This window comes from Lonchura striata, chromosome 7, assembly GCF_046129695.1.
Source record: "Lonchura striata isolate bLonStr1 chromosome 7, bLonStr1.mat, whole genome shotgun sequence".
In the NCBI taxonomy this organism is placed as follows: Eukaryota; Metazoa; Chordata; class Aves; order Passeriformes; family Estrildidae; genus Lonchura; species Lonchura striata.
The window spans coordinates 20,100,223-20,125,159 of NC_134609.1; the positions used below are offsets into that span (position 1 = coordinate 20,100,223).

Genomic DNA, 24,937 nt, shown 5'->3' on the forward strand with positions numbered 1-24,937 from the left:
ACAGCTCATGTTCTTTCACTGTCTGTTGAGGCAAAGAGCATGGCAGCTCCTGGCACAGCAACAGGGTGTTTGGTTCCCACTCACGGTGACTTTGCTGAATTAAAAAGTGAAAAACAAACAAATACTAAGGATGACTTCTCCAAGAGGATTGCTTTGGAACCACTGCTGTTTATAAAAAGGAAAATACTTGAGATGAAATGTGATCTTTCAGCATCCAGATTCCTCCAAGGATTTGTAACTTGCAGGATATGGGTTGGGCCAACTGAAAGCATTCCTCAGCAGTCCTGACTGTTGCTGATGATGTTCATGTGGTAGAATGAAGCACTGTGAGGAGTCTTTCCTTTGCTGCATAAAGAACCACCTGTGTTAAGTGAAATTAAGTTAAATAATCTAAGTATCTTTACATGTTTTTCACATGTCCTAGACAGTAACTCAGAATTCCCTTGGCTGTGCAGGGCCAGTAGATTATATGGTGCAAGCAATACACAGGGCTTGAGTTTATAAAAAAAAGAAAACTTAAATAGGACTTGAGCTGTTTGTTTCCTAGAGGATAACAAACAGGAGTTTGTGGTAGCCTCTATCCTAAAGAATCCTCCTGCTGTGCCCCCAGATCATGGACATACCATGAACCACCAGAATATTAAGATCAATAGATACTAACTGCAGGTTGCACTCATGGGCAGCTGCAAATGGAGCAAGGTCAGGAGCAAGTTCATGTTAGAGACACCCTTGCTGTGGAGCAGCAGCTGGAGGGGATCTCCTTTAGCAGGAACCTCACACTGAGCTTGTGTTGGTGCCCATCAGAAACAGGGTGCTTACAGGAAGAAAGATAAGTAATTGGAGAAAGACTGATGATTTGCAGGTCACTGTCCCCTTGTACCAGCTCTCTTATTCAAACAGCTCCTGGGAAGTCTACAATGCTGCTGGCCTGGGTCTGAGGACTCTCCTAGGAGAGGACCACTGTATCCATAAACATTCTGAATTAGCCACCTCTAGGGCAGATTGTCACTGGTGGTGTTGGATCCCCACAAGATTCTTCCCTGGGAGTCCCATCAGGGTGTCAGAGAGTATCACAAGGCAAGGCAGTGCAACACTGGGTACAGTACAGTTTTGAAAACAAAATGAACCTGCAAACAGGCTTCCAGAGCTATCCCCTCCATGTGTTTTGGGTCCTCAGGTTGGCCACTGGGATTGCATAAGATGCCTATGCAGAATTGGTTGCCATTCAGCTCAGGATGGGGCAGATTTGTGACCTAAGAGATTCCACCCCACGCCTTCACCCCCACCGCAGAGGTGTGTTTGAGAGACCTGTGTGAATGCTTGTGCACTGGTCATGTGGTTGTGAGAAAGGTTGCTGATAAGGCTCCTTGCAGCTCTGTCCCTGAATGGTTGTGTTTGGGTTGATGTTGGGGTGACTTCCTAGCCCAAGCAGGGACATCAACATGGGACAGGTGGACTTGCCTTGTTTGGGAAACATTGGCCACAGACAGTGCTGTGTAAACCAGACTGGGGCAAAAAATCTCCCTTCTGTGTTTTTCAACCAGTGTTTGCAAAACAGCCTGAGCAGCCAAGTGCCTGTGTGAGCACAAGGCATTGTGGGGCTCTGTGAGGCCCTTGTGCCAGAGGTGGGAGGACTGCAGCAGGAATGCTGTGCAGGCACATTGGCTCTCCCCTGCCATGTCTGGTGACGGTTTGCCTGTCACCAGAGAGCTCTGATGGCTCACCTACATTCCATTCTAAACGAGCAGGGGTTTGAAAGCCCTAAGACTCCCTTTAAAGCAACTGTAGGCTCTGGAGGCTGGGCTGGGTGAAAGAAGAGGGACATGGTTAGACAGGAGGAAAGACATTTCTGCTGCAAAAAAAACCATTTCTGAGATGTTGGGAAGGGAAAATAGTGATGGGGACAGAAACCCTCCAAAATTCATCTGACGAAATAAACAGCGCTTGGGCTGAAAGTTCAGAACTTTACTTTGGCAGCTGAGACAGGCCACATTATCTAATGTCCACTGCTGTCCAAAACATACTGATGGGGAAATGTTTTCTTAGCGGCCTGTTGTTTTAAATAATAATAATAACATGGGGCTGCCCGCCTTTGCAACAATTTTGTTTTTTCTGTGAAGATTTCAGTGATATGCATTAACTGGTTCTCTTTACTGTCTTACAGTTTAAACTTCCAAAGGAGTACAGCTGGCCTGAAAAGAAACTGAAAGTTTCCATCTTGCCAGATGCCGTGTTCGACAACCCACTGCATTAGAGCTGAATTACACTATTCTAACAACTGGGAGAGCCAAGTTACTGTCCATTACCCAGTGACTCACAGGATAATTAATGCAGTAAAAACTCTGCCTGCAAATAAAAAGAGTTTGCTGCACAACCACTGCAAACAGAAGAGGAGCTACTCAGCACCAGCCCAGACCGAACTGAGCCCTTTCCTTTATCCTTCCTAAGGCTGAACTCTCTGGGAGCAGCCTGCGTATGTGTGAGTGCGAGTGAGAAATATTTAACTATGAAAATTAGTAGTAAGAATCCTTTCTCTCTCCTAGCTGCAGAACTCCCCTCTGCCTTAGCCCAGGGTGTAGACACTCTGCACGCCTGTATTTACACATACATTTCTGCCAGGTGCGAGCCTATAATCCATGGATTAAATGTTCTTTACGTGACTCTGGAGTCCTTTTGTTAGCCAAACTTTTACTGACTGCAGAACTGTTCTTCCATGTGCTATTTTTTTTTCTTTTTAGAAATGGAATGGTATTTCCCCTGTTTAAAGGAGGCCAAAAGCTCACATGCTTGAAGCTGAACAGATTTAAAGATGAACTTTCTAGTTCAGTCAAGAAAAACAAATCCAGATCCTCCCTGCCCTGAAATTAGGCATGTTTTAAGTGTTGGTCTTGGTGCTATTAGCTATGGTATCACTGCAAACAGAGGCAACTTTATTCTCATGCATCCTGTCCTTGTGCCTGAACCCCAGAGAAGGTCGCAACCTCTGGTTTTGCACAAGCAGGAGGAAGAAAGCTACCGGGGCGGGGGAGATCTCCTGTTTACAGTGTGTTTATCTTTAAAGAGATACTGTCAAGTATTTTTTCCTTGCTATTGTACAGAATTTGAGAAGCTAGAAGGAATAATTTGTTCACAGGGACAACTTCAGCAGCTCTGCAGGATCAGGGGGCTGCTTGAAAGCATATGAAGTGGAGATCTCTGCTGCCCTGGCACAGCAGAAAGGAGTCTTAGCCTCAATGAAGCAAACTATTCTCCCTGTTCCAGCAGGGTTGTGCCCTAGTGCAGCTCCATTTTCCCCTCTAGCCTCGCTGTGGTGGCTCTTGTTGCTGACCTTCCTCCTTTCAGATGGGTTTGAAATGTAAAGCATCAAAACCAGTTTGAAAAGACATTCTCTCTAGATCCCTGTGGCTTCCTCCTTGGAGCAAAACGTGTGCAGAGGAGCCAGTCTCTGCAGTGCCAGGTTGTGTCTCTGCATCAGCTGCTGGCCCTGTGGATACCTGCAGCAACCCACCGCAGGCTTTACCCCCTGCTGCTGCTGCTGGGTGTTTCTGATGCATATTCCCCAGCCTTCCTCTGCCCATTGTCTTTTGGTGACAACTCTTCACTCCTCGTCAGGGGAGGTGCAGCTTTCTTTCCATCCCTTTCTGCCTACAAGGTAACTGGTGGTTTATGCACAGTTGCTGTGTGATCCTAATACAAGTATAACAAAAGCTTTTAACACTTAACTCCCCTGATCAAACAGCAAAGTCCAGGAGGCCTCACAGTACCCTGGGGTTGGTTTTCTGTTTGTTTTCTGATTTAATTTCTTCCCAGCACAGTCAGCTTTGATGTTTTCTGCATATATTTGAGGCTGGTTAATGTTGGTCAAGAAGCAGAGCTAGGAGCCACAAAGCTTTCCTTGGACTAGCTACAGAATTCCTCTGTGGCCTCAGGCAAGTCACTCAATGTCTCTCTGTGCAGAGAGGGTGACTATTGACTAGAGGGCTGTAGGACCTACCGAAGCATGCCAGGGTTTGCAGGGGAGGGCGTGCTTTGTGTACAAAGTAGTATTCGTATTATTATAATTGTTTTTATATTATAATTTAAGGCAAGCCAAATGCAGGGTCCAACACTGCTCTGCAGAACCTTCCTTTCTGCAAAGCTATGAAAGCAATTTGCATGTAAATGAGTTTGTCATTTTGTCTGAACTCAGAGGATCATCTTAAAATCCTGCTGTGAAAGAACAAACTTTCGGATATCTGCATGTGCCAGCCAGTGATTTCTGTGCTGTGGCAGGCTGCATTCATCCATGGGATCTCTTTGCCAGTTTTCATCTGGTTAGCACTAAGCATCCCTTCTGTAGATGTATGTGCAAGGGACAGTGTGGGTGAGAAAGTGGCATGAAAACCTACCAGTCCTGCTTGAAAAACGATGTGCCCAAGTGTCCCACCACAAAATAATGGGCAAGCAGATAATTGTGGCAGTGGGGAAAAGGCAAGGGCAGCAACTACAATTTTGTCCCAAAGCCATCCAACAGTAGCCCGTGGATGTTCTTGTACGAGCTTGCTGGGGGTGCTGCAGCAGAGCTGGCGTGTTGCCATGATGCTGGCTGCTCTTCCTTGCTTCCAGATGCTAGCTCTCATTAAAAGGAGCTTAAAATCCACATCTTGGTGGAGAAGGGACATTTGGAAGGTCAGTTGTTGCTGTTCCTGCAGTGATCAGCACGGGGCAGAGAGAAGTCCATCAGACCCTCTCTGGATTCTGACACACATCTGGAAAGCTTGGGACCTCCTGCCCTATGAACTCTTGGAGCCTTCACGGCAGGGATCTGGTGCTGTATGCAGGGAAAGCACCTCCTCCAAGCTGGCTTGTGCTCCAGTTCTGCCTTTCTCATGCAAGTGTTTTCCTCACTGTATTTACTCTCATCAGATGCTCTGGGCTGGGTTTCCATTGACTTCAGAGGGAGCACGCTGAATGCATGTGATAATCCACCCAGTATCTTTGTGTGTGTGTGTGTATTTTTGTTCCATGTCATGTATTTATATATAGTTCTGTGTATTTGAGTTATGAACAGGTGGCATGCCAGAAATCTCTATTTCTGAGACACTTTCTCACAGTTCTTTGCTGGTAGCCAGATAACAATTGAGGGGGGAAGGCTTGAAGGGAAGGAAGTGAAATCTTCCTATTTAGGTAAGGGGGGAAATATTAGACAAATAATTTCTAAAATAGAATTCTGTGTCTTATTGTTAGAGCAACTCTGGGAACCTGGTGAAAGTCAGCCCTTAAGCTCCCTCGTCTCGTCGCTGCCTCTCAGCAATTTATCTGAGAGTAAGAAAGTTGCAGTTACTCAGTATCCTGAAGAGCTGGGCAGCCACAGGACATCCCCTCACAATTCACATCAAGTTTGCAACTGTGCCAAAGGCTTACTCATTGGCAAGTAAATGAGATGTGAAGTTTGGATATTTTCATCTTGGGGCAAGAGGACATGTCTGTGTGTGAATGAAATGGAAAAGAAACCTTTGTATTTTAGTGAGCAAGTAGTTTGAAAGAGGGAAGTCATCGGTGTTAATAAGTGCCACTGTGTTTTTCTAGCCCAAACCTGATGAGATGGTAGGACCACTGGTGCTGATTTTTTTTCTTGATTGTGTAGAAGGCCTGAAACAGGTTTGTATGGAACCAAAACCTGTGAGACTTGTGTTGGCTAAAGACAGTGACCTGGATGGAAATGAAAGCAGTTTAGAAGCAGTGAGTACAGGATTTCTCTCTTTTGAAGAAATCTGGCAATGCAGGTCAATTCAGATATTTGGAAAGATGAAGAGCCTTGAAAATCCAGCATGTGACAGCAATTCTGAAACAGGAGAAGTCTTAAAAGCCAGGGCTACTTTCCCTCTCTCTCAATTTCTGATTAAAAACAGGACAAGGAATGTATAATTTCATTATTAAAGTATGTAGGGTGTGATCTGAGCAGAGCAGTCAGTCTTGTAGCTGCTGTAACCATATTTTCAGTGGCTTAGATAGATGGTGCCTGCTGTGTCTAATTCTTTGAGGATACTGTATATTGGTTTTACTCTACGTGGAATTGCCAACAGTGATTTGAAATTACATTCTGAAGCTCTTTAAATATTCAGTTGCTTTTGCATGGCTTTTGAAATTACACCATCAGGTCATCAAATGGTCTTGGGAGAAGTAAGGGTTGTGTTGTTTTTCATCTGGGACCAGTAGAAATACTTCTTAAAAAACCCCAAAACACTTGAAAGCAATGCTTGGCTCTTCCCTCATCCTAGGTTTGCATCCAGAGTCCATGTCCTGCTTTTCCAGCTTGTACCTAGCCAGAGCAACATCACATCAGGTGGGGAGAAAAGTTTCAGGCCAAAGGAGGAAGAGGGAGAGACCCTTGTGTCCAGTTTTTCCCTGGGCCAGGTAAGGAAGGGTTCCAGCACCAGGAGAACCCTTCCACCTCCCAGGGACTGGGTGACTGCCCTCCTGTGAGGGAACACATTGTGCCTTAATTTTTCCTGTGAGTGAAGCTGCAAGGGCAGATGAATTGTTGAGCAACCAAGAATTCCTTTCTGTGCATCTGTCCCTATTAATAGATGCCAGCCTGCACAGCAGCCAGACTGTATCCAAAGCAATCTCAAAATGCACATTTGTCTATGGGTTCACCTCTTAAGATTTTAAAGCTGGGTTTAAGACTCTCGACCTAACAAGCTCTGTTTCAACGTACTATTTTTATAACATTTTTTTCTGTTGTGCAGTGTCTGCTTGTTCTCTCTTCTTTCAAAAAAACCTCAACCCTTGTGTTTGACATGAGTCCAAAATTTCAAATGGAGAATAGGCCTGAGGTTGCAAATGTGTTTTAAATGTGGTCCCGTATTGACTTGTCTCTCAGGCAGTGAACCTGTTGTGTATCATGCTTCACCACCTCTTCATTTCTACCATGATTCTGTTTCCCCTAAAGTCGCAGACAGACCATAAAATCATCATAAGTGGCACGGCAGTTCACAAACGTCATTTCTAGTCTGCTGTGAAGGGGCTGCCCTGTCCCTCTCCCTTGCTGGAAGACCACAGCATCGTTCAGCATTTGGCTTGTGGAGCCCTGATAGCAGGAGAGGATCATCAGCCCAGGAAGGGCTGCACATGGCAGATGTGGCTGGCCAGGGCCTGGTTGTTTTTAAACTGTCCTGATGCTGTGCCTACCCTCTTTACAAAGAGGAAGAGGGAGAGAAACAAACCCAACCTCAAAAAGCCAGAAGAAAATTTCCTGCCGATTGTCGTGTTTTGCAAACACTGTTCTTTTCTCTTGCCCTCTCCCTCGGCTCCCGACGAGGCTGGAGATGAAAATGGCTCCTTTGTTCCTTTCCCTGGGGCCCAACTGCAGCAAAAGTGCGGCTCCGGAAACTCCGCGCTGCGCGAGCGGAGGGTGGGAGGGCCCGAGCTGTCACCGTGTGCGGTAGGTCCTACACAGACACGGCGTGTGACAATGCCCGAGCAGGGTGGGAGCAGAAGGGCTCTGTGGGGCTGGTGATGAGGCTCCTGCGCCGGTCTGCCTACAGAAGCAAGCAGGATGCAAAACGCACAGGGGCTGAGGAAGGGGAGGTGGCTGTGAGTGACCATGTTGTCCTGGTAGAGACTGGTCACAGGCTGGGGAGCTCTGGGCTTTTGACTTTCCCCAAAGTGGGAATCTGCAGCCCCGTGGAAGTAGGCAGCGTCTCACTAGGGGCTTGTAGGGATGCCCTGGCCCCCACACTGGGGTGCTCCCTGCACCCATCCAGCCCTGTAGTCCTGGTACTGTGAGTTTGGCCATGGTTGTGCTCCAAACCCAAGTTTACTCTTTCAAAACCCTTCTCTTGTCCAGCCCAGGGTGGACACACTAAACTTTTCCCTTTTTTTTAATGGATGCAGGTTTTGTCTCTCTCTGGGGACACTACTTGTTTTGTGTGCTGAATGGGAGCAAAGGCAAGGTTCCCAGGGCAGGGACACATGGGTAACTGGGACCACAGCAAACCCTGACCTCTGGGGTTGCCCTTGCAGCCCTGGGGTGAACTTTTCTGTGCTTTAGCTATGTACGTGTGTGTGTGTGTGTATGAGTGTGTGTGTGTATGAGTGTGTGTGGTCTGCAGATGCAGGGGTCGTGTGGATGGAGGAGCCCCAGGACACTCCCAGCGGGGCTGGAAGGAGCCTGTGTTTCTGTGGCCGGTGTACCAGTACCTTGTAGATGGCCTTTCTTCCCTCTCCCCTCCTCCTTTTTTTTAATAAAAAACAAAAACAGAAAGCTAAACTAGCAGAGGTTTTTAAATATTTTATATTAGTTTCTAATGTAAATTCTTACATTGTTATTGCAGTGCTGGGTGTGTTTCGCCTGCACGTGACTTTTTGTAATATTTTTGTGAATCACTAAACATTTTTTTTTCCTCCCGTGTATTCTAAGTGCATTAAAGGTATTTGCAGAATTGTCAGTGTCCTTCTCTGCGGGCAGCACGGTGGGACCGACTGTCTCCTGCTCGGCTCTGTGGCTCCTTCTGCAGCTCCTTCTCCTCATTGACAACTTCTTCCCTGCTCCCAGGGAAGGGGGGTCTCTTGCCCAAGTGTGGGAGGGAAAGGGATCTTTTCTTCCCCTAAAAATTCAGGAAAGTGACTGGTCCCAGGACCTGCCAGGTTCAGCATCTTCCGTGAGCATCTGTTGGCAAAACCCCTTGAGTCAAGGCAGGCTGAGTGCCCTGACAGCCAGGTTTTCTGTGCTCTTTGGATAAGCTGGAATAGGGAGTGCTTGCACGTGGGTCCAAGGATGCAGCCAGTTGGCTGAGGGATGGCAACCTCATCCACCAGCACAGGAAGGAGGGAGCTGGGGTGAGTGTCAGGTCAGGTCCATGTTCCTGTCCTCTGCCAAGTGCCTCCTGGCTTCAGTGGGATTTGTGGGGGTGTGGATTTGTGTGCAGAGACTGAATATGTTGGAGAAGAGACACAGCAAACACTTATGAAAAAATATTACTGAGCTAATGTTGCAATGATTTCCCAGTAACACAGAATGATTTTGCAGTAATCTTTTTACACTCCTCAGTAATAAATGCCTTTAAGGCCAGAGAGAAAGGGTGGAATATCTGGGTGGGGAGGGGAAGGGAGATTGCAGTGCTCAGAGGAAGGATGACAGGGAAAGGAAAGGATGCATGGAGAGCCAAAATCCAGCTTTAGGCAGGTTTTGCACTTGCTCTTCGCAGGTGTTATCTCAGCCCACCCTGCATCAAAAGGGGAGCAATCAGCAGAAAGGGTTTCTGCAAGGATTTATTTTCCTTTGAAATTTGGAGTGAAAGCCATCCTTTTCCTAAGACCTCTCCTACAACAGCATCCTGACACAAACTGCCCCAGCCCCAATGCACAGCAGTGAGATCTCCAAGCTCTGCCAGTGCAGAACAGCCCCTGCTGGACATGACAAAGAGAACATCACCACAGCTTGGTAAAGTTTCACCATCTCGCTTGAGGAAACCCTGATGGTCAGTGGGGTTCTCCAGTGAGGTTATTTACCCAGACAGGGGCCTGGGAGGAGAGATGCCACCCACAACTGGTTCTTTGGCCCAAGACCCCCTCATGCCTCTTGCCTTCCCAGTCTTCAAAGCATATACGAGCACAGGGCTGCCCCTTTAGGACATCCCAGCAAGGACAGCAGAGCCAGACCAGCAAGGGACCCCACAAAGTGCTGGGAACCCTCATCATCAGCCACTTGGTAAATTTAATTAATGAATTAAACTATCCACTTTCGCCTTTCCTGTGGTGGCCAGGCAGTACTCCCTTTGCAACACTGCATCCCAGCTGATTCCTCTGTTCAGCCCCAAATCTGGAGGGGACCGTGGAGCTGTGGCACAGTGGGATGCCCCTCTCCTGCTGGCACTCTTCCCTCCAAGGCCCACCACCGGCACGGCTGTGCCCAGCCCAGGCAGCCTCACTGCTCTGCCTCCACCCCAGCCAAAAGCACCTTCGGGCAGTGAATTTAATTAAGGTTTCTGAAAAGCAGTGTCTGGGAGCCCCTCCTGGATCTGCGGCTCTGAACTTCATTAGGAGCGGTTTGTTGCTAATAATGCCGGCAGCTTCTCTAATTAATAATGGAAGGGCTGTGAGCAGATGCCAAGCCAGGAGAGGGAAGGGATTTGTTTGTTTATTTCGCTCCTCTCTTGGTGGTTTTTTTTTCTGGAGTGTGGAGAGAGGGCTGGAGCTCATTTCCCATTTGAGAAGTGAATGGCAGTGCCTGGGAGCCTCAGTGGTGAAGAGAGTGCACCTGTGAAGCTGAAGAGGGATATGGTAGGGGTGGGAGATGAGCCCCCATGGGTGGAACAAGGGAGCATCCCCACAGCAAGGGGCTCCTACTCCCGTGGTGCTCCAAGCCCACCCAGTACAGAGCCAAAATGGCTGGATTTGGCCACCCAGGAACACTTCTGACCCCCAACCCCCTCACAAATCATCACCCCCACAGCATCTCCCTTCCCATGGCACACCCCCATCCCATGGCATGTCCCCTAGCCCATGGCAAGATGGTGCAGACATGGGAAGGAAGTGTTCTCCATGTTTCATCCCCCTGGACCATAAGGATGTGTCGTACAACACCCAGAAATGTGGGCTCACAGGAGATCAGCACACCACATCCCTTTGGGTTTTTCTTTTTCCCCTTTTTCCCTCCTTTCTCTCCTGCTTGCTGTCTCTCCCAGCTGATGTTTGTGGCACAGCTGGCCCCAGCATCACCTTGGTGCAGAGGAAAAGCTCCCGGCACGACTCAGTGCATAGAACCCAACATGTTAACGCCCTGTATTCCTGGGGGCCCGGTGGCCAAGCAGTGACTGGAGAGGGTCCCAGAGCAGCCAGGATTGGCCAGATCCTGCTGCCTCCCTCTGGCACAGGACAAGCACCCCCAGCCCCACAGCCAAGCTTTGGGGACACCAGGGAACCGGCAGGCATCCTTGTCCTGTTGCTTGTCACAGCCTCAGGTCTGGCGTAGGAAACCAGGACCTGGCAGGAGTGGGAGGAGAGCCTAGCGAAGCCCCCTGCATGCCCCAGCTCCCTGTCTAGGCACCCACAGCATGCCTAAAAGCTCCAGCTTCTCCAAACAGCTTTCAGAGCAACCATTCCTGCTGTCAGGCAGGGTTTGCACTGGGGAATAAAATGGCATTACCTTGTCCTGTCACCTCATGGCTCACAGGAACTGAAGCAGTGTTTGGACAGGCCATAGCAGCTCAGCCACAGTGGCCTCACTGCAGGCTTTGTCCCCTCTGCCCCCTCCATTTCCCACAGCTCACCTGCCACAGGGAAGCACTGCCTGCGGCCTCGTTTCAAGCAGCAGCCATTGCCACAGTGGCTGTCCAAAAAGTGTACCTTAGGTTTGGTTTTGTTTTTCCTAGGGGAGGAGTATTTTTAATGCCCTTTCCCAGCATTCTGATTTCCTCAGACTTTCTACACTGTGGCCACAAATCATAACCCACTGGAGGGCAGTGAGCAGGGCTATCCCGTGCTGGAGATGCTCCTGCTGCAGGAGATGGGGTACCCACTTTGGAAGGACTGGCCAGCAGGGAGCAAAGGAAAAAGCATGGTTAGATATTAAAAAAATCTTCAGGAGTGTCCAAGGCCAAGATGACCTGGGAGGCCCAGCTTGCTGCCCAGGCTGGGATCATCCCTGTCTGTTTAATGCACAAATCCCTTCTCTGGCTGTTAAAAATGCTGGAGCAAGCACAGGGCCATGGCACCTCGTATTTCCCACTGACTTTTTGAACAGGAAAATTATCAGAAGCTTGCAGCAAAAGGGGAAACATAAAAGCAAAGGGGCTCAGGAGTGGAGGGGCAGCTGGGCTGTGTGACAGGGAGCATCCCTGGGGGCACAGGGCAGCGTGGCAGCCTGCCCAGCCCCAGCACAGCCAGCTGAACAATACTGTGAGGCGTCGGGAACACGCTCGGCAGTGGGAATCCCAGTCCTCTCCTTAAAAGGAGATTTCAGGGAATTATTTTATTGGAAAATTGTTTTCTGATTATTCAGCTTGTTGAAAGTTTTGTTTCATTATTTGCAATGGTGGGAAGGGGGCTTCGGCTGCACAGGAACAGCGATGGCCAAGGATGTTTCTGTGGGTTTCTAGTCCAAAAAAGCACATTAAATCATTGTGTTTTACCTCCTGTGTTTGCAGACCAGAGAATTTCCCCCAGTTCTCCTTGCACTGAGCCCAATAACTTGTGGTTTTGATTCAAGCAGGCGGCCCAGGACAACGTCCTGTCTCGGCTCGGTGACTTCAAGAGAGGAAGAATCTCCCACTGACTTCCCTTGGCTGTTTGTCCTGGTGACCAAAAAAAAATGCAACCCTGAGAGCAACACCCCACTGCCAACTCATTTCTGATGCAGCTGCATCCCGCTTGCCTGGAGCCTCTTTTGGATGAAGGGGGATGCCCACAGTGCCCCTCAGCTGGTGCAGGTGCCCTCTGAGCCACACGGATTGATCCAGAGCAGCAGGATAGCCCCAGCCTGCCGTTAGCAAGAAGCTCAAGAGTTAATAAACTTCAAACAGATGTGACCAACGTGTCAAGACATGAGAAGTACATGGTATGGATGTTTATAAGTACATCAACAGAAGGCATTCATAAAAGGTTATAAACTGTGGTAATAAGCAACCCATCAACTTGTTTGGACTCTAACACTTGATTAACCATTTATTAAAAGGTGCAGTAATCATTTATAAGCCATAAGTGGGACCGAACGTAAAGTATGACTCCTTTTATGTTAATAGATGCCTCAAGAATTTCCTCTCCCTTTCTGACATGTTTTGGGTGGTTAAAGGCTAACCCTGGCTGCCAGGTGCCACAGCCCCTCCTTAGTGGTGTGCATTAGCTGGATTCACTCCAGGAGCCTCCCACTCTCCTGACACCCGTGGAGGGGAGTCAGGTGTCCCCACCACAGGTTTGTCAGGGTCCTGGGGTTTTGTTCATGGAGAGTTCTGAGTTTGTTCTGGCCAGGCTCTGGGTGACCTCCACCACCAGTCTCTCCCTTCAGAGACTGACAGCAGGGAGGGACAGACAGAGAGGTTTTTGCTGCCAGCAGTGCAGGGGGCAGCACAAGGTGATGGGCAGCAAGGGAAGCCTGGCAGCTCCACGGGGAGAGGAGGACCATCAGATGCAGGAAGAGGTCAGGCACTTCTCCCAGGCTTTCCTGGCAGAGCCCAGGATGGGTCCTGCTGCCCACAGGTCCCCCTTGGAGCCCAAAGGAGGATCAGGGGGGACAGTGGGCACCAAGTGCTGAGCTGAGCAGAGTGGATCATGGAAAGGGAGACTTCAGAGGGGTTGAAACCACCTGCCTAGAGACTGGAGCCCTGGGGTGCCCAGGGGAAGGAGAAAGCACAGAGAGAGTTGGGAACCCCCTCCCTTCATTCCCCATGCAGGAGTCTGTTCAAGCCTCAGGCTGCCAGCAAACCAGGATGAGACAGAAATGCCTCCAACACAAAAGCAGCTTCATCCTTCTGTCAACAGGACCCTCCTTTTTTGTTTGCCATCATACTCCTACCCCCAGACTGGCCGTGTTTTCCTTCCCGGTGTCTTAACAAGACCTAAACCAATAATTGCTCCCATTACACAACCAGGAGTGACAGTTTATTACCCATACTTCCTGACCTAATTTATACCACTGCCCTCCTGCTTTTCCCTTCACTGTGGGCAAACAGACCTTTAGGCTTTCTGAGAGGAAGTTAAACCCCAGCAGCAGTGAGTGCATGGGCAGCAGCTCTGGAGCAATCCCATGCCCTCACCTGCCTCAGTTTCCCCCAGCTGCACGGAACTGGAACTCTGTGGCACCACTCAGCTTTGGGGCTTTGGGTTTGGGGCTACACAGGGTATGGCAGCCTTGGATGCTCTGCCCTTCACATGTAAGCCCAAGAGCTCCCTGGCAGGGGGCTTTTTAGCATATGTGTGGCACTGGGTCAGTTGGCTGGAGCCGACTTGGATTGAAAGGAACATACAGAAAATTAACAGGAAGGCTGAGAAACTGATGTGAAGATTGCAAAGATTACACCTTGTTTTGAGAAGGGACCACAGGGGCCTTCTGGTGGGAGAGTGGCTGAATCAAACTGCAGATGGGAATGGAAGTGGTGGGATTGTATCCTGCTCCCATCCTGTCTCCTATGATCATATTTGGGACTGGCATCTTCATGTCCCAAGCTTGTTGCTGGGCTGGCAGCACTGAGGAGCTCCATCTTTCCCTCAGGGAAATGCCTCACTGTGGTGTGGGATGCTGTGCCAGAGGTGGATGCACCAGGGAAAGGGCTGCTGCTTTCTGTGGAGGGCAGCGAGGTGGGGGGGTTTCTGTCCCTGCACCCAGGGGATGGTGACACAGCAAAGCAAGAGCCCCGAGGCAGGAGGGTTTACGTGGCCACTTGGGAGGCTGTAAATCCTGACCTCACCACTACAACACAGATCAGGTGAGAAATGCCTTAAAAAGTGACTTTTCTACCTGTAACACAGCTTGGGCTTCGGGGAGTGCCAGCCTGGATAGACTGTGGGAGCAGCCAGAGGGATTCACTGCCAGAACCACCTTTCCTTTTCCCAGCCTGTGGTGGGAGACTCACCACACTGGGGCCTGTCAGCATTTGCTACCATCCTTTCTGACCCCTTTTAAGATGAATGAGTTACTTTTAACCCCATCCAGTACGTTTTTCCCCAGAGTTTGCCCCAGAACTCTGCTGAGGAAAAAAAAATGTCGGGCAAATTCCAGGGATGGTGGTTGCCCCAGATGCTCTCACCAGCCATGCCCTGTTTCAAAGGCTGCCCACTGGCAGCCCGGCTCTGGCAGCACCTCTACAACTGGCAGCAGAAGATAAAATGAGACCAAGCTGCATTTTTTCCCCCTTGTCCATCCAGCAAACTATTACAGCTTTTCTACCAGGTCCTGTCCCCTGGGTCTCAGGGGAAGGAACCGCCCCAGGAGGGGGAAGAGCGGAGGAGCCTGTCTGGCCGCCAGTCTCCATCATGCTCAGAAAAAAAAAGAATAAGAGAAAATTGTGCTGGATTTTTTTTTTTTTTTTTTTGGTTGGTTGTTTTGGGTTTTTTTTTTTTAATATATATGGAGGTTTTGTGGCTTTGACGCAGTTTCCTGAAAATCCTGCCTCATCCTGCCAGGGACTGAGCAAATGCACATCCCAGCCTTCGGCGCTGGGGAGAGAAGGAGGAGAAGCCAGGGAGGGAGAGAAGAAAGCCTTTGCCAAACTGGCCTGACCAGAATGTGACACAAGAGCAGGAAATGAGTCACGCCGGCAGGGCAGCTGCTCCCAGGCATTTGCATAGAAAGAAATCCCACCAAGCAGGGAACTACACTGGCCCTCATCCGGCTCCCGGTGCTCCAGCCCCGCAGCTGCCGGACCCGCTGCTGTGCTCACCAGCACCCACCAGCACCCCGAGCTCACACAAGGTGGTGAGCCCTGGAGCATCATCCCTGCTCCACAGCTGGCTGGCTGTGCACCCCTAGATTTGTCTACCCAGACAACCTCAGACTGAGCTCTTACACCCTGGATTTGTTTGAACCAAAGCAGAGCTCCCCTCCAACACCCTGACATGCAGTCCCCCTTGGGCAGCCCTTAATACCCACTTTGGTCCATGTTTTAGGTTCAGGGAGGGAAGGAGAAGGGCCAGCATTTCTGCCCCAAGAGGAGCCCCAGTTGCGCACCCATTGCACAAGGGTAAGGCTCTCCCATGGGGCCAACAAGGGCATCACCATCCCGGCACCCAGCACACCATTCCAGACCTGTTCCCAGCTTCAAGTGTCAGATGTGGGTGTTGCTGGATCCAGTGCCTGGGGGGCTGGGAACCTGCTTTGTGTGCTGTGGGGATCAGGCTGCACACCCTGCTTCTGGTCCCTTTTTATTAATGTCAGGGGCAGGAGGTTTCCCCTGCAGACACTCTGCATACACACATGTGCATCTTCTCCCAAAAGGTATCAGGCTGGGAGGATGCCACAGCAGACAGGTGACAGTGTGTGAGAGACAGGTGTCATTCTGTGGGATGGCTGGGCACAAGTGGTACATGTTGGTTGTGTGTTCTGGCTGGGTCAGCAGGTGGCCATGGGGACCTCTGCATTGTGCCTCTTCCATGGGGTTTCCCCTCCTTCTCCACCTGGAACAGGGGATGGCCTTAGGCAGGCCTAATTAGTGTTGGAAACCAGAGTGTTGCCACCCTGCAAGTTCCTTACATCCTTAAACCTAGCTTTAAAACGTAAATTTCAGTGAAAACCTTCAGCGTGTTAATCATATGGAGGAGGGTGGAGGGAGCTTTCTGCATCACACAGAGCCACCTCACCAGCCTGACATGGAAGGGGACAGAAGGGGAGTGATGTTTTTTCTCTGATGGGTTAATTGAGTTATAAATGACCCAAGAAACACAGCACTTTGTATCATTTCCAGAGGGCTCAAGGCTTCTGGGGAAGGTGCAGGGCTGGGTGCCAGAGCCTTCAGGAGTGTTCCCAAGAGAGGGTGGTGGCAGACAGGTATGGTGTCACATTAACAGCCAACTGCTCTGTAAATCTCTACCAACACCCAACCCTCCCTCTACCATTAACTCAGCAGGGTCCCAGGCCGTAAACACCAAAATGAGTTTGATACCTCGGCTCTGTGGAACAGCCAACTTCATCTCTGCTCCCAGGGACATCGTCTGCACCAGGCAATGCCACCTCAGTGCCAGAGCTAGTCATGAGTGCCTGAGCATTGCAGCTCTGCAGGGTGTACCTGCAGTCCAGCCAGTGCTCACTGAGGGCTCAGCACACATGCTGAGACTTTACTGGGGAGACAGGGAGTAGGAAGTGCTCTTTCCAGAGCAGGACTAAGGGCTGCTGAAGGGAGACCTTTGGCAAAGGGGAATGATGGCCTGGCAGTAGCTGGGAAAACTGAAGCTTGGGGGAGGTTGAGGGATGTACACCAGGACTCAGCTACAAACCACCTCTGTGGCCCCTTGGAGTGGTCTGGGAAGCACACCAAGATCCTGGTGGAGGGGCTTCCCTTGCCAAGGGAGTTTCTCTGGCATGGGCAGGGAGATGGCATCATCCAGATGTGGGTATGACAACAGAGTGCCAGTCCCAGGACAGAGGGATTCCCAGCCAGGAGTAGGGTGCATCTTTCAGCTTGGCTAAGCCCCATCCCATCCACCTTCCTCTTTTAAGTACTGGTAAATACCAACCAGCTTCCCCAGCACAGCCACAGTGGGAGTTCAGGGGGCCTGAGAAGCCCCTGCAGAAGAGCCCTGTTCTGGCTGGGGTGGGGATGGTGGCTGTCACTGGAGGCCGTCTGGTACTGTGTGTGTTTATAAAGTGAGAGTCATGAATAGTTTTGCGCTGACTTTTCGAGGAGAGGTTTGCCTCCGCACAGCCTCCGCCAGTTGACTGCGGTTCTGACACATCTCATGCTGCCCTGCCCAGCTCCCACCAGTCCTGGCTGCCGGCTGGTTTGTAAAACCCTGGAGGAGAGATACAGCCCATGGGCTCTGAGGCCTGGCACAGGCATTACATGGCAAACCGCTCCCTTTTCAGGAATCAGCACTTGAGCCCCAGGAGTGCAGGAATGGAGGGGGGCAGCTGAGGGTGATACAGGATGAGCCCCAGTCCTGCAGCAGAAGCCATCACTGTCTCCTTATCAGTGTCTCTAGGCTGGACCTGCCTACGCACAGGGGGTTCCTGTAAAACACAGTGTGGAAAGACCTGGATAATCCCCATACTGGGAGTGGTGTGGAATGCTCATCCCTCTAGCAGGCTGCCCTGGGTGGTCCGAGGCACTGGGATAAAGGGTGCTATAGCAGACACTACTGAGTGGTGTCTTCATACATTTTGAGGCCACATATGGGGAATTCCTGCTAAATCACTCCCAGAGGCAAATTGTCATCAGAGAGCATCACCCAAGGGTCAGGTTTGGGCCAGATCCTGAAGCTGCTGACTGAGCCTTTGCCCTCTTGTCACTCCACCACAAACCTGAGCATTTTTTGATGTAAATACTGTGTTTTGAGCCATTGACACTCTCACCAGTGCAAAATGGATTTACACCAGCAATGTGCTTTATTCCCAGCAGCTTGGCACATATGGCAGGGGTTAGATATACAGTGTCCCACGAAACAGCTGCAGAAACATTTGGTGGGTGAGCTGTTAACAGAGACACCTCTGTGCCCCGAGCTCTGGCAGAAGGTGCTGGGGCTCCTGGTTTGGAAAAGACCCCAGGGGACAAACGGCTGAGGCTCTGCACAGGGAGGAAACGCACCTAAATGGTCCTGTGCAAAGTAACAGCCCATCTAGAAGCCAGCCAATACGACACAGGAGGCTCTTGAGGTCATTTATCCCAGAATATTCTGAGTTTTAAGGGACCCACAAGGATCATCGAATCCAGCTCTTGGCCCGCACAAGACATCTTCAGGAATTCAACATCCTCAGTGTGCCTGAGTGTGTTTTCCAAATGTTTCTAGAACTCAGGCAGGCTTGATGGTATGACCACTTCTTTGGGGAGCCTGTTCCAGTGTCCACCCAGAACCTTTTTCTAATATCCAACCTCAACCTGTCCTGACACAACTTCAGGCCATTTCCTCGGGTCCCGTCCCTGGCTGCCGGAGAGATCAGTGCCTGCCTCTCCCGTTCCCCTCTCGAGGAAGTTGTGTACAGCGATGAGGACGGTGCCCAGGACCAGCTGTGACCCAGATGTGCACTGGTTCCAGAGCAATCAGCCTTTTCATGGACCGGCACCCTGAGCAGCGCTGGCCGTAGGGACACCGGTGGTCCGGCAGGGCGGCCCTAGGGCCGATGCAGCGGCCGGCCGGGGCATCCCCAGCCCGGCCGGGCCGAAGGCAGCGCGGAGGCGGGCGCGGGCCCCGCCGCGGGCCGCGTCCCCTTTACGGCGGCGGGGCGGGGCGGGGCGGTGCCGGTGACGCGCGGGGCGGCCGGGGCGGGGCGGGGCCGCTCCCGCCGCAGCACAGCGGCAGCTCCGAGGCGGCGGCGGCGGCAGCGCCCGGCGAGACCCAGCGGCACCGGCGCCTCCGCTCCGCCCCCCCCACCCCGGCCGGCTCCCGAGCGGGGCGGGGCGCGCCCGTCCGCACCCCCTTTCCCCGGTTGATCGATCCCCGCGGCCGCCGCCCCCATGGCCGCCCCGCCCGCCCCCCGCCGCCGCCCCGGCCCCCCGCGCCGGGGCTGAGCCCGAGGCGCCGCCCCCCCCTCCCCTTCCCGCTGCGGGGCTCCGCGCCCCCGCCCGCCTCGCTCCGCGTTACCCCCTCCCCCCGGCCGCGGCCGCCTCCCGGGGGCGGCGGGAGGAAGCCGGGGCGTGGGGCTCCGGCGCCCAGGGCGACCCCAAGATGGCTGGAGGAGGCGGCGGGGGCGGGCGCGGGGGGCTGTGCTGAGCGGCCCCGCCGGGACGGGACGGCTCGGCTCGGGCTCGCCTGGCCCCGCAGCCCCTCCGCAGAGCCTCGCCGGGCAGGCGGAGGAGGTGGCTCCCTGGAGCGGGGCTGTTCTGGTGACTTTATTTATAATTTCTTTCTTTAAATACCCTTTTTTATTTTTATTTCTTTTTTTAAAATTTATTTATATTTTTATTTAATTTTTAAAGCGCTCCCGGTCTCCGTTCTCAGCCGGGCAGCTCAAGATGGCTGAGAGCTGACTCGGCTCTCCCGGAACCGCTCGCTCGGGCCGGCTCCTCCCGGCCGCCCGCCGCCGCCTCGCCCCTTCCCGGCGGGGCCGCGCCGGGGAAGGCAGCGCTCCGCCGCCGGCTCGGGCGCCGTCCGTGCGCCCCAAAGCATTGTTACCGCCGGGGGCTTGCGACCCCCGGCCCGGCCATGAGAGCGGGCTAGGACGGACCCCCCCGGGCGCCTTTTTCCCCCCAGCCCTGGTGGGAAGCGAGCGCAGGTTGATTTGGGGTCCGCGGGGCTCAGAACCCCCCGTGGCAAAGCCCGTCCCCTCTCCCATCCCTCTCCGGGAGCTTTGGAGGAGCTGGGCGGGCTGTGCTGGGCTGGCGTTTGCTCTGAATGACCGAGCTCTCCCATTCAAGACCTCGCAATCTCCAAGCAGGCAAGAGGGCTTTTTTTTTCTTCGCCTTTTTTTTTTTTTTTTTTTCCCGTCTTGTCTTTTTTCCCCTCTTCCTTTTTTTTTTTCCCCTGCTGTTCCTCCGATTTAGAAGCAAATCTCGGCGGCCGCAGAGAGAATTCGTTTTTCCGCCATCGTCATCGTCGCTATTATTATTATTTTTTTAATCTTCCTCCTTTTCCCGTTTTGGATCTTAACCCTTTGATCTGTTTCCTTTAAAAGACTCTGATTCCCAACTCCCATCAGGGGGAGAGGGAGGAGAAATACAGGGAAGGGAAAAAAAAAAGCCCGAGCGAGTCGCTGCCCTCAGCTGTTGGCCAGGTTTGGTGGGGGACAAAAGTCCCTTTAAAATATTGAATGTCAGTTGCAAACCTAAGAAAAGAAAAATCTGATCCGGAGTGCTAAATTTAGGAGCTTTATATGGAACTTGGACTCTGCTGCTGGATTTTGTATGGATTTTTTTCAACCTTTGGTAAGTTTCAGTTCACCTTCTGGGGTAAAAAGGAGCAAATGGCTTTTAGGGGTGGTTAGGACTTTGGGCTGTAGATCCAACAGGATCATGTTGGGGTTTTTTTTGACCATTTGTGTTGTTTTTTAATGAAGCGACGGGGACGTTGCGTTTTCTTGCCGGATATTCCTCGAGTGCTGCTCTGTGGTTTATTTTATCCCCAATTTAAAATCTGCTGCGGTTTATTATTTATGGCGTGTGCTGCGGGGCGGGGGGAGCCTGTCCATTCACCCTCAGCCTTCCCCTTTCAGGGAGGACAGACCCCGGCGTCCGCCCCTAGACCGCACTGAGCGACCGAAGCGGCTGGGGGGAAGCGTCGACAGAGCTGCCGGCAGAGATGGCCGAGAATTGGAAGAACTGCTTCGAAGAGGAGCTCATCTGCCCCATTTGCCTGCATGTCTTTGTGGAGCCGGTCCAGCTGCCCTGCAAGCACAATTTCTGCCGGGGCTGCATCGGGGAGGCGTGGGCCAAGGAGTCGGGCTTGGTGCGGTGCCCGGAGTGCAACCAGGCCTACAACCAGAAGCCCAACCTGGAGAAGAACCTGAAGCTCACCAACATCGTGGAGAAGTTCAACTCCCTCAACCTGGAGAAGCCCCCCTCAGTCCTGCACTGCGTCTTCTGCCGCCGGGGCCCGCCACTGCCGGCCCAGAAGATCTGTTTGAGGTGCGAGGCTCCGTGCTGCCAGTCCCACGTCCAGACCCACCTGCAGCAGCCCTCCACGGCCCGGGGGCATCTCCTGGTGGAGGCGGAGGACGTGCGGGCCTGGAGCTGCCCCCAGCACAACGCCTACCGCCTGTACCACTGCGAGGCCGAGCAGGTGGCCGTCTGCCAGTTCTGCTGCTACTACAGCGGGGCCCACCAGGGACACTCGGTCTGCGACGTGGAGATCCGCCGCAATGAGATCCGGGTGAGTCCAACCATCCTGGACGCTCGGCTTTGCCCAGCCTGGCGACCACCCCACCGCCCTCTTCCCTGCCATGTCTGTTGCCCTGTGTTTGTGTAGGACCTGCACAAAATCCATCCTGGCGCTGCTCCTCCTTCCGCCCAGGGTTCCCCCGTGGCAGACATGTTGGGTGGCCAGTCAGCCAAGCAGTGACGGAGCCCGTGGGTGCCAGAGGGGCTCCCCAGGGAAGGGGTCTGTGCTGGGAAACCTTTGGAGCTGTTGGGCTGTGGGACCTACGGCCCTTTGGGTGTGCACTCTGCAGGGAAGGGTTGTGGTCTTGGGGCAGGGGCGTTTGGCAGGGCTGTCTGCCAGGTTTGTGTTGGGCTATGCAGCTGTTTGGGGAAAGGCAGAAGAGCTACGCTCATCTGAGGTTGAGTCACCCCAAAATTGGGCTTCCTGAGAGGACAAAGCAGCTGCAGGAGCAGACCCTGTCCATTGTAAGGCCTGTGAATGTCAAACTGCTTGCTCTTCCCACTGCCTCCCACTGGGGCCAGTGGCCGCCATCCTCTTCCCCCCCGGCAATGGAAGAGCTTCATGTCAGAGACCCATGACGTGTCAGAGACCAATGACATCTCACTGGTGGGGATTCAGTCTTGGGATTTGGCCAAATAATGTGATTTTTTTATTAGGGGGCACAGGGCTGCCTCTCTCCCTAGAGCAGCTTGGGTTGTTGTGCTGGATTCGAGGGAAAGCGGGTCTGTATTTTGCTCTTGGCCAGGCCATCTGGCAGGAGCTTTCACCCCTGGCTCCCCACCCTCCAGTTCTGGCGGGCATTTACCAGCCCTGCAGCCAGCCCTGCCGTGACCCTTCTACCACCTTCCCCCTTCTCAGGGCTACCCCTCCGCTCCCCCTCCGACCCTTCGAAAGAGGCTCGGCGTTTGTCTGCCGAATAAATATTTAACAATGAATTGAATGGTGATTACTGTAAAATGGGGATGATTTCCTGTGTATTTTAATGTTGCCAAAATGAGTCACCATTTAGCAATAAAAAACCCGAAGAAGTCATAAATAAAAATTGCAGTATAATTACTTTCCAATTGGATGGCCAGGCCTGGGAGTGGGGTGAGGGGGTGCAGCTCTGTATAGAGAGGAGACAGTCTGAGCTCACAGGAAGGTTATTTTCCTCTCCAGGTTTTTTGGGGGAAAACCAGGGACCTCCACGGAGGTGCCAGCAGCTCCACCACACACGCTGGAAGGGGAAAGACCCAGTCAGTCTTTTAGAGAAGCGCTTTTCTGCTTCTATTTATAGGGAGTCATTTTGGTTTCCCTCTGCCAGGGTGGGGAGCCACTTCGGGAGGGCTGTGCAGGGCTGGGATGGGGTTCTCATGTGCATCTCCCAGGAGCCTTAGCCAGGGACCGAAACTATTTTTCCAGGTCCTTTTCCAGGACACTTTGATCTCATTTATTCCCGCTCTTGCTGCATGTTTTTTTTTGTTGTTGCTGCCGTTGTTATGGCTGGATGTTTGCCGCTTCTTGCGGATGCACACTGCTAATGACCTGGCAGAAATCTGCCACTGCCTAGGCTGGATTTTGGCCCTGGCTTGAAATTTTAGGATGTGTGGCCAGACACCAAAAGTGTTAGACGGCTGTATCGTAGAGCTATGGAATTATTTCGTGACCTTGGCCAAATCCCTCGGTACCTCCATCGCCGCGTTATCTTAATTTCCTTTCTCTGTGATGATAAGCTTGTCTCTTCCCGCTGGGCGCGTGGCTCAGTTGGGTGCACAGAGTCTGGGTCAATGAAGGACAGCACCAAGCTGGGGGACAGTGAGCCCAAAGGATCCTCCCTGTAGTTGAGTCAGTTCTTCCATGAAGTGGCTGGAGTACGGATGAACCCCTGGGAAAAGCACCCAGCGGGTTGCCAGCCCTTACTCCATGGCCATGGCTAGGTCTCTGGCTGAAAGCTGCCGGTTGCCAGCCAGCAAGGAAGGTGGCCTCGCCTCGTCGGCTCCCGAATTAGGGTGCATGAGCTCAGCTGGTGACGGCTTCCCGCCTGCGGGAACCGGGCCGGGATTCCTGGCTGCTTGCTCACCCTGCAGCGGCGGTGAGCCGCACTTGGAGCATCCCGAGAAAAGGTGGACTGGGACTGGGGGGCAGATGAGTAACACTGGGCTTGGGAGGTCTGGGGGAGGCCCCATTGTGAGAGGTTTGTTCCATGTGTGACTTGGGTTCAGAAAGCCGTTAATTGAGAAATGAGTCAAAGTTGGGAGGATCGGAGCCCTGACCTTGGCATGGGGAACTCACAAGTGTGAGGGTTGCAACATCAACTCGCTGTGGAGGGGATGTCCCCCATGCTCTGGAGGAGGGACTGGAGCCTACAAACATGCTCCCCATAAACTCTGCTTTTTTACCATTTATTCCTCTGGCTGTGTTGCCAACCTGCCTCGAAGGGCACCTTACCCCTGGTTACAGAGTGGTTTGAAGGGGAAAAGGAGCTCAAAACTCCTTGGGGACAGCACCAGCACTTTGTCAGCTGAGATGGCAGCTGGGGCAGAAGTGCTCTGGCTGGGTGAAGGAGGCTGGAGGTGGGTGTCTGCTGGACGAAAGGGGGTGTCTGCAGGGTTTGCCTGAAGTGGAACATGCGCCTGGTGGGTTTGGGGGAAGGACCCCGCTCAGCGTTAGCTGCTGCACAAACCCGCAGAGCCCTGGCTCGGAATTAGTTGAACTCCACGGTGCAACTGTAATACAAACAGTAAATAAAATATGTGGTTAATCTTTCTTTCGTGGGCGTATAAAGCGCTTACCTCCCCTTCCCCCCGTGAGATGTTTTCTCCTTTGTTTCCTGTTTTTGTAGCGCTTAAAGAGGAGAGGGGGGGAAGAAAAGCCAACAAGGCACCCTCTTTTCTTTTTCTCTTTTTTTTCTTTTTTTTTTTTTTCTTCTTCTCATTTTGTTTGTGTCAAGGTCTCAAAGTGAAACAGTTTTTCTTCCATCTTTGCCTTTGCTGCCCCAGCCACATGCCTCCTGCCTGCATGGGGGAACCTGCTTCTAAGGCTGAAAAAGAAAGTTGCTCCAGTGCAAGGTTGATGTGTTGCTTTTTATTTCTTCTCCATCCAAAAAGGGGGAAAATTCATTGCTGGGGTTGGAGTATGGGTAAGAAACCAGCAATCAGAGAAAGAGACTCACTTGTGGGGTATTACTATGGTTGCCCTGTCTTTGTGTGGGACACAGTTGATTGAGGGCAGGTACATCTGAGCTTGCTCAGAGGTTTCCCAGGTGCCTGTCCTCAGTTAGAGGTGCCGCTAGTGGAAGAGAGCTTGGGTAGAGATGCTCTGCTTCTGTTTTGTTTTGGAGGAAAGAGATCGATTTCTCCCTGTCCTACTTCCTAGAAATCTCTTCACATTCTGAAGATCTCTGGTGGCTTTGAACATTAAATGGGAGAAAATGCATTGTGATGCTGAGACCTGGAAGAAAATATTGGGAATCCTCCTGCAGATGTACAGGAACAGCATCCAGCACTGTCCATGGAGC

At 52.1% G+C, this 24,937-nt stretch overlaps 2 protein-coding genes across 3 annotated transcripts in view; both read left to right on the forward strand.

The window, feature by feature from the left end:
• The window catches only part of SUFU (SUFU negative regulator of hedgehog signaling), an 89,060-nt gene extending 80,634 nt beyond the window's left edge, over positions 1–8,426 (forward strand). For both annotated transcript variants that reach the window (XM_031505269.2, XM_021536340.3), the window contains exon 12: positions 2,165–8,426. In XM_031505269.2, the coding sequence (XP_031361129.2) occupies positions 2,165–2,254 (90 nt within the window). In that variant the 3' untranslated portion in view covers positions 2,255–8,426. The remainder of the gene's footprint in view (positions 1–2,164) is intronic.
• Positions 8,427–19,748: 11,322 nt separating this feature from the next.
• Positions 19,749–24,937, forward strand: part of TRIM8 (tripartite motif containing 8) — a 29,765-nt gene continuing 24,576 nt past the window's right edge. Inside the window, exons 1-2 of the mRNA XM_021536339.3 lie at positions 19,749–20,489; positions 20,777–21,432. Coding sequence (XP_021392014.1) covers positions 20,863–21,432 — 570 coding nt within the window. The 5' untranslated portion in view covers positions 19,749–20,489; positions 20,777–20,862. The remainder of the gene's footprint in view (positions 20,490–20,776; positions 21,433–24,937) is intronic.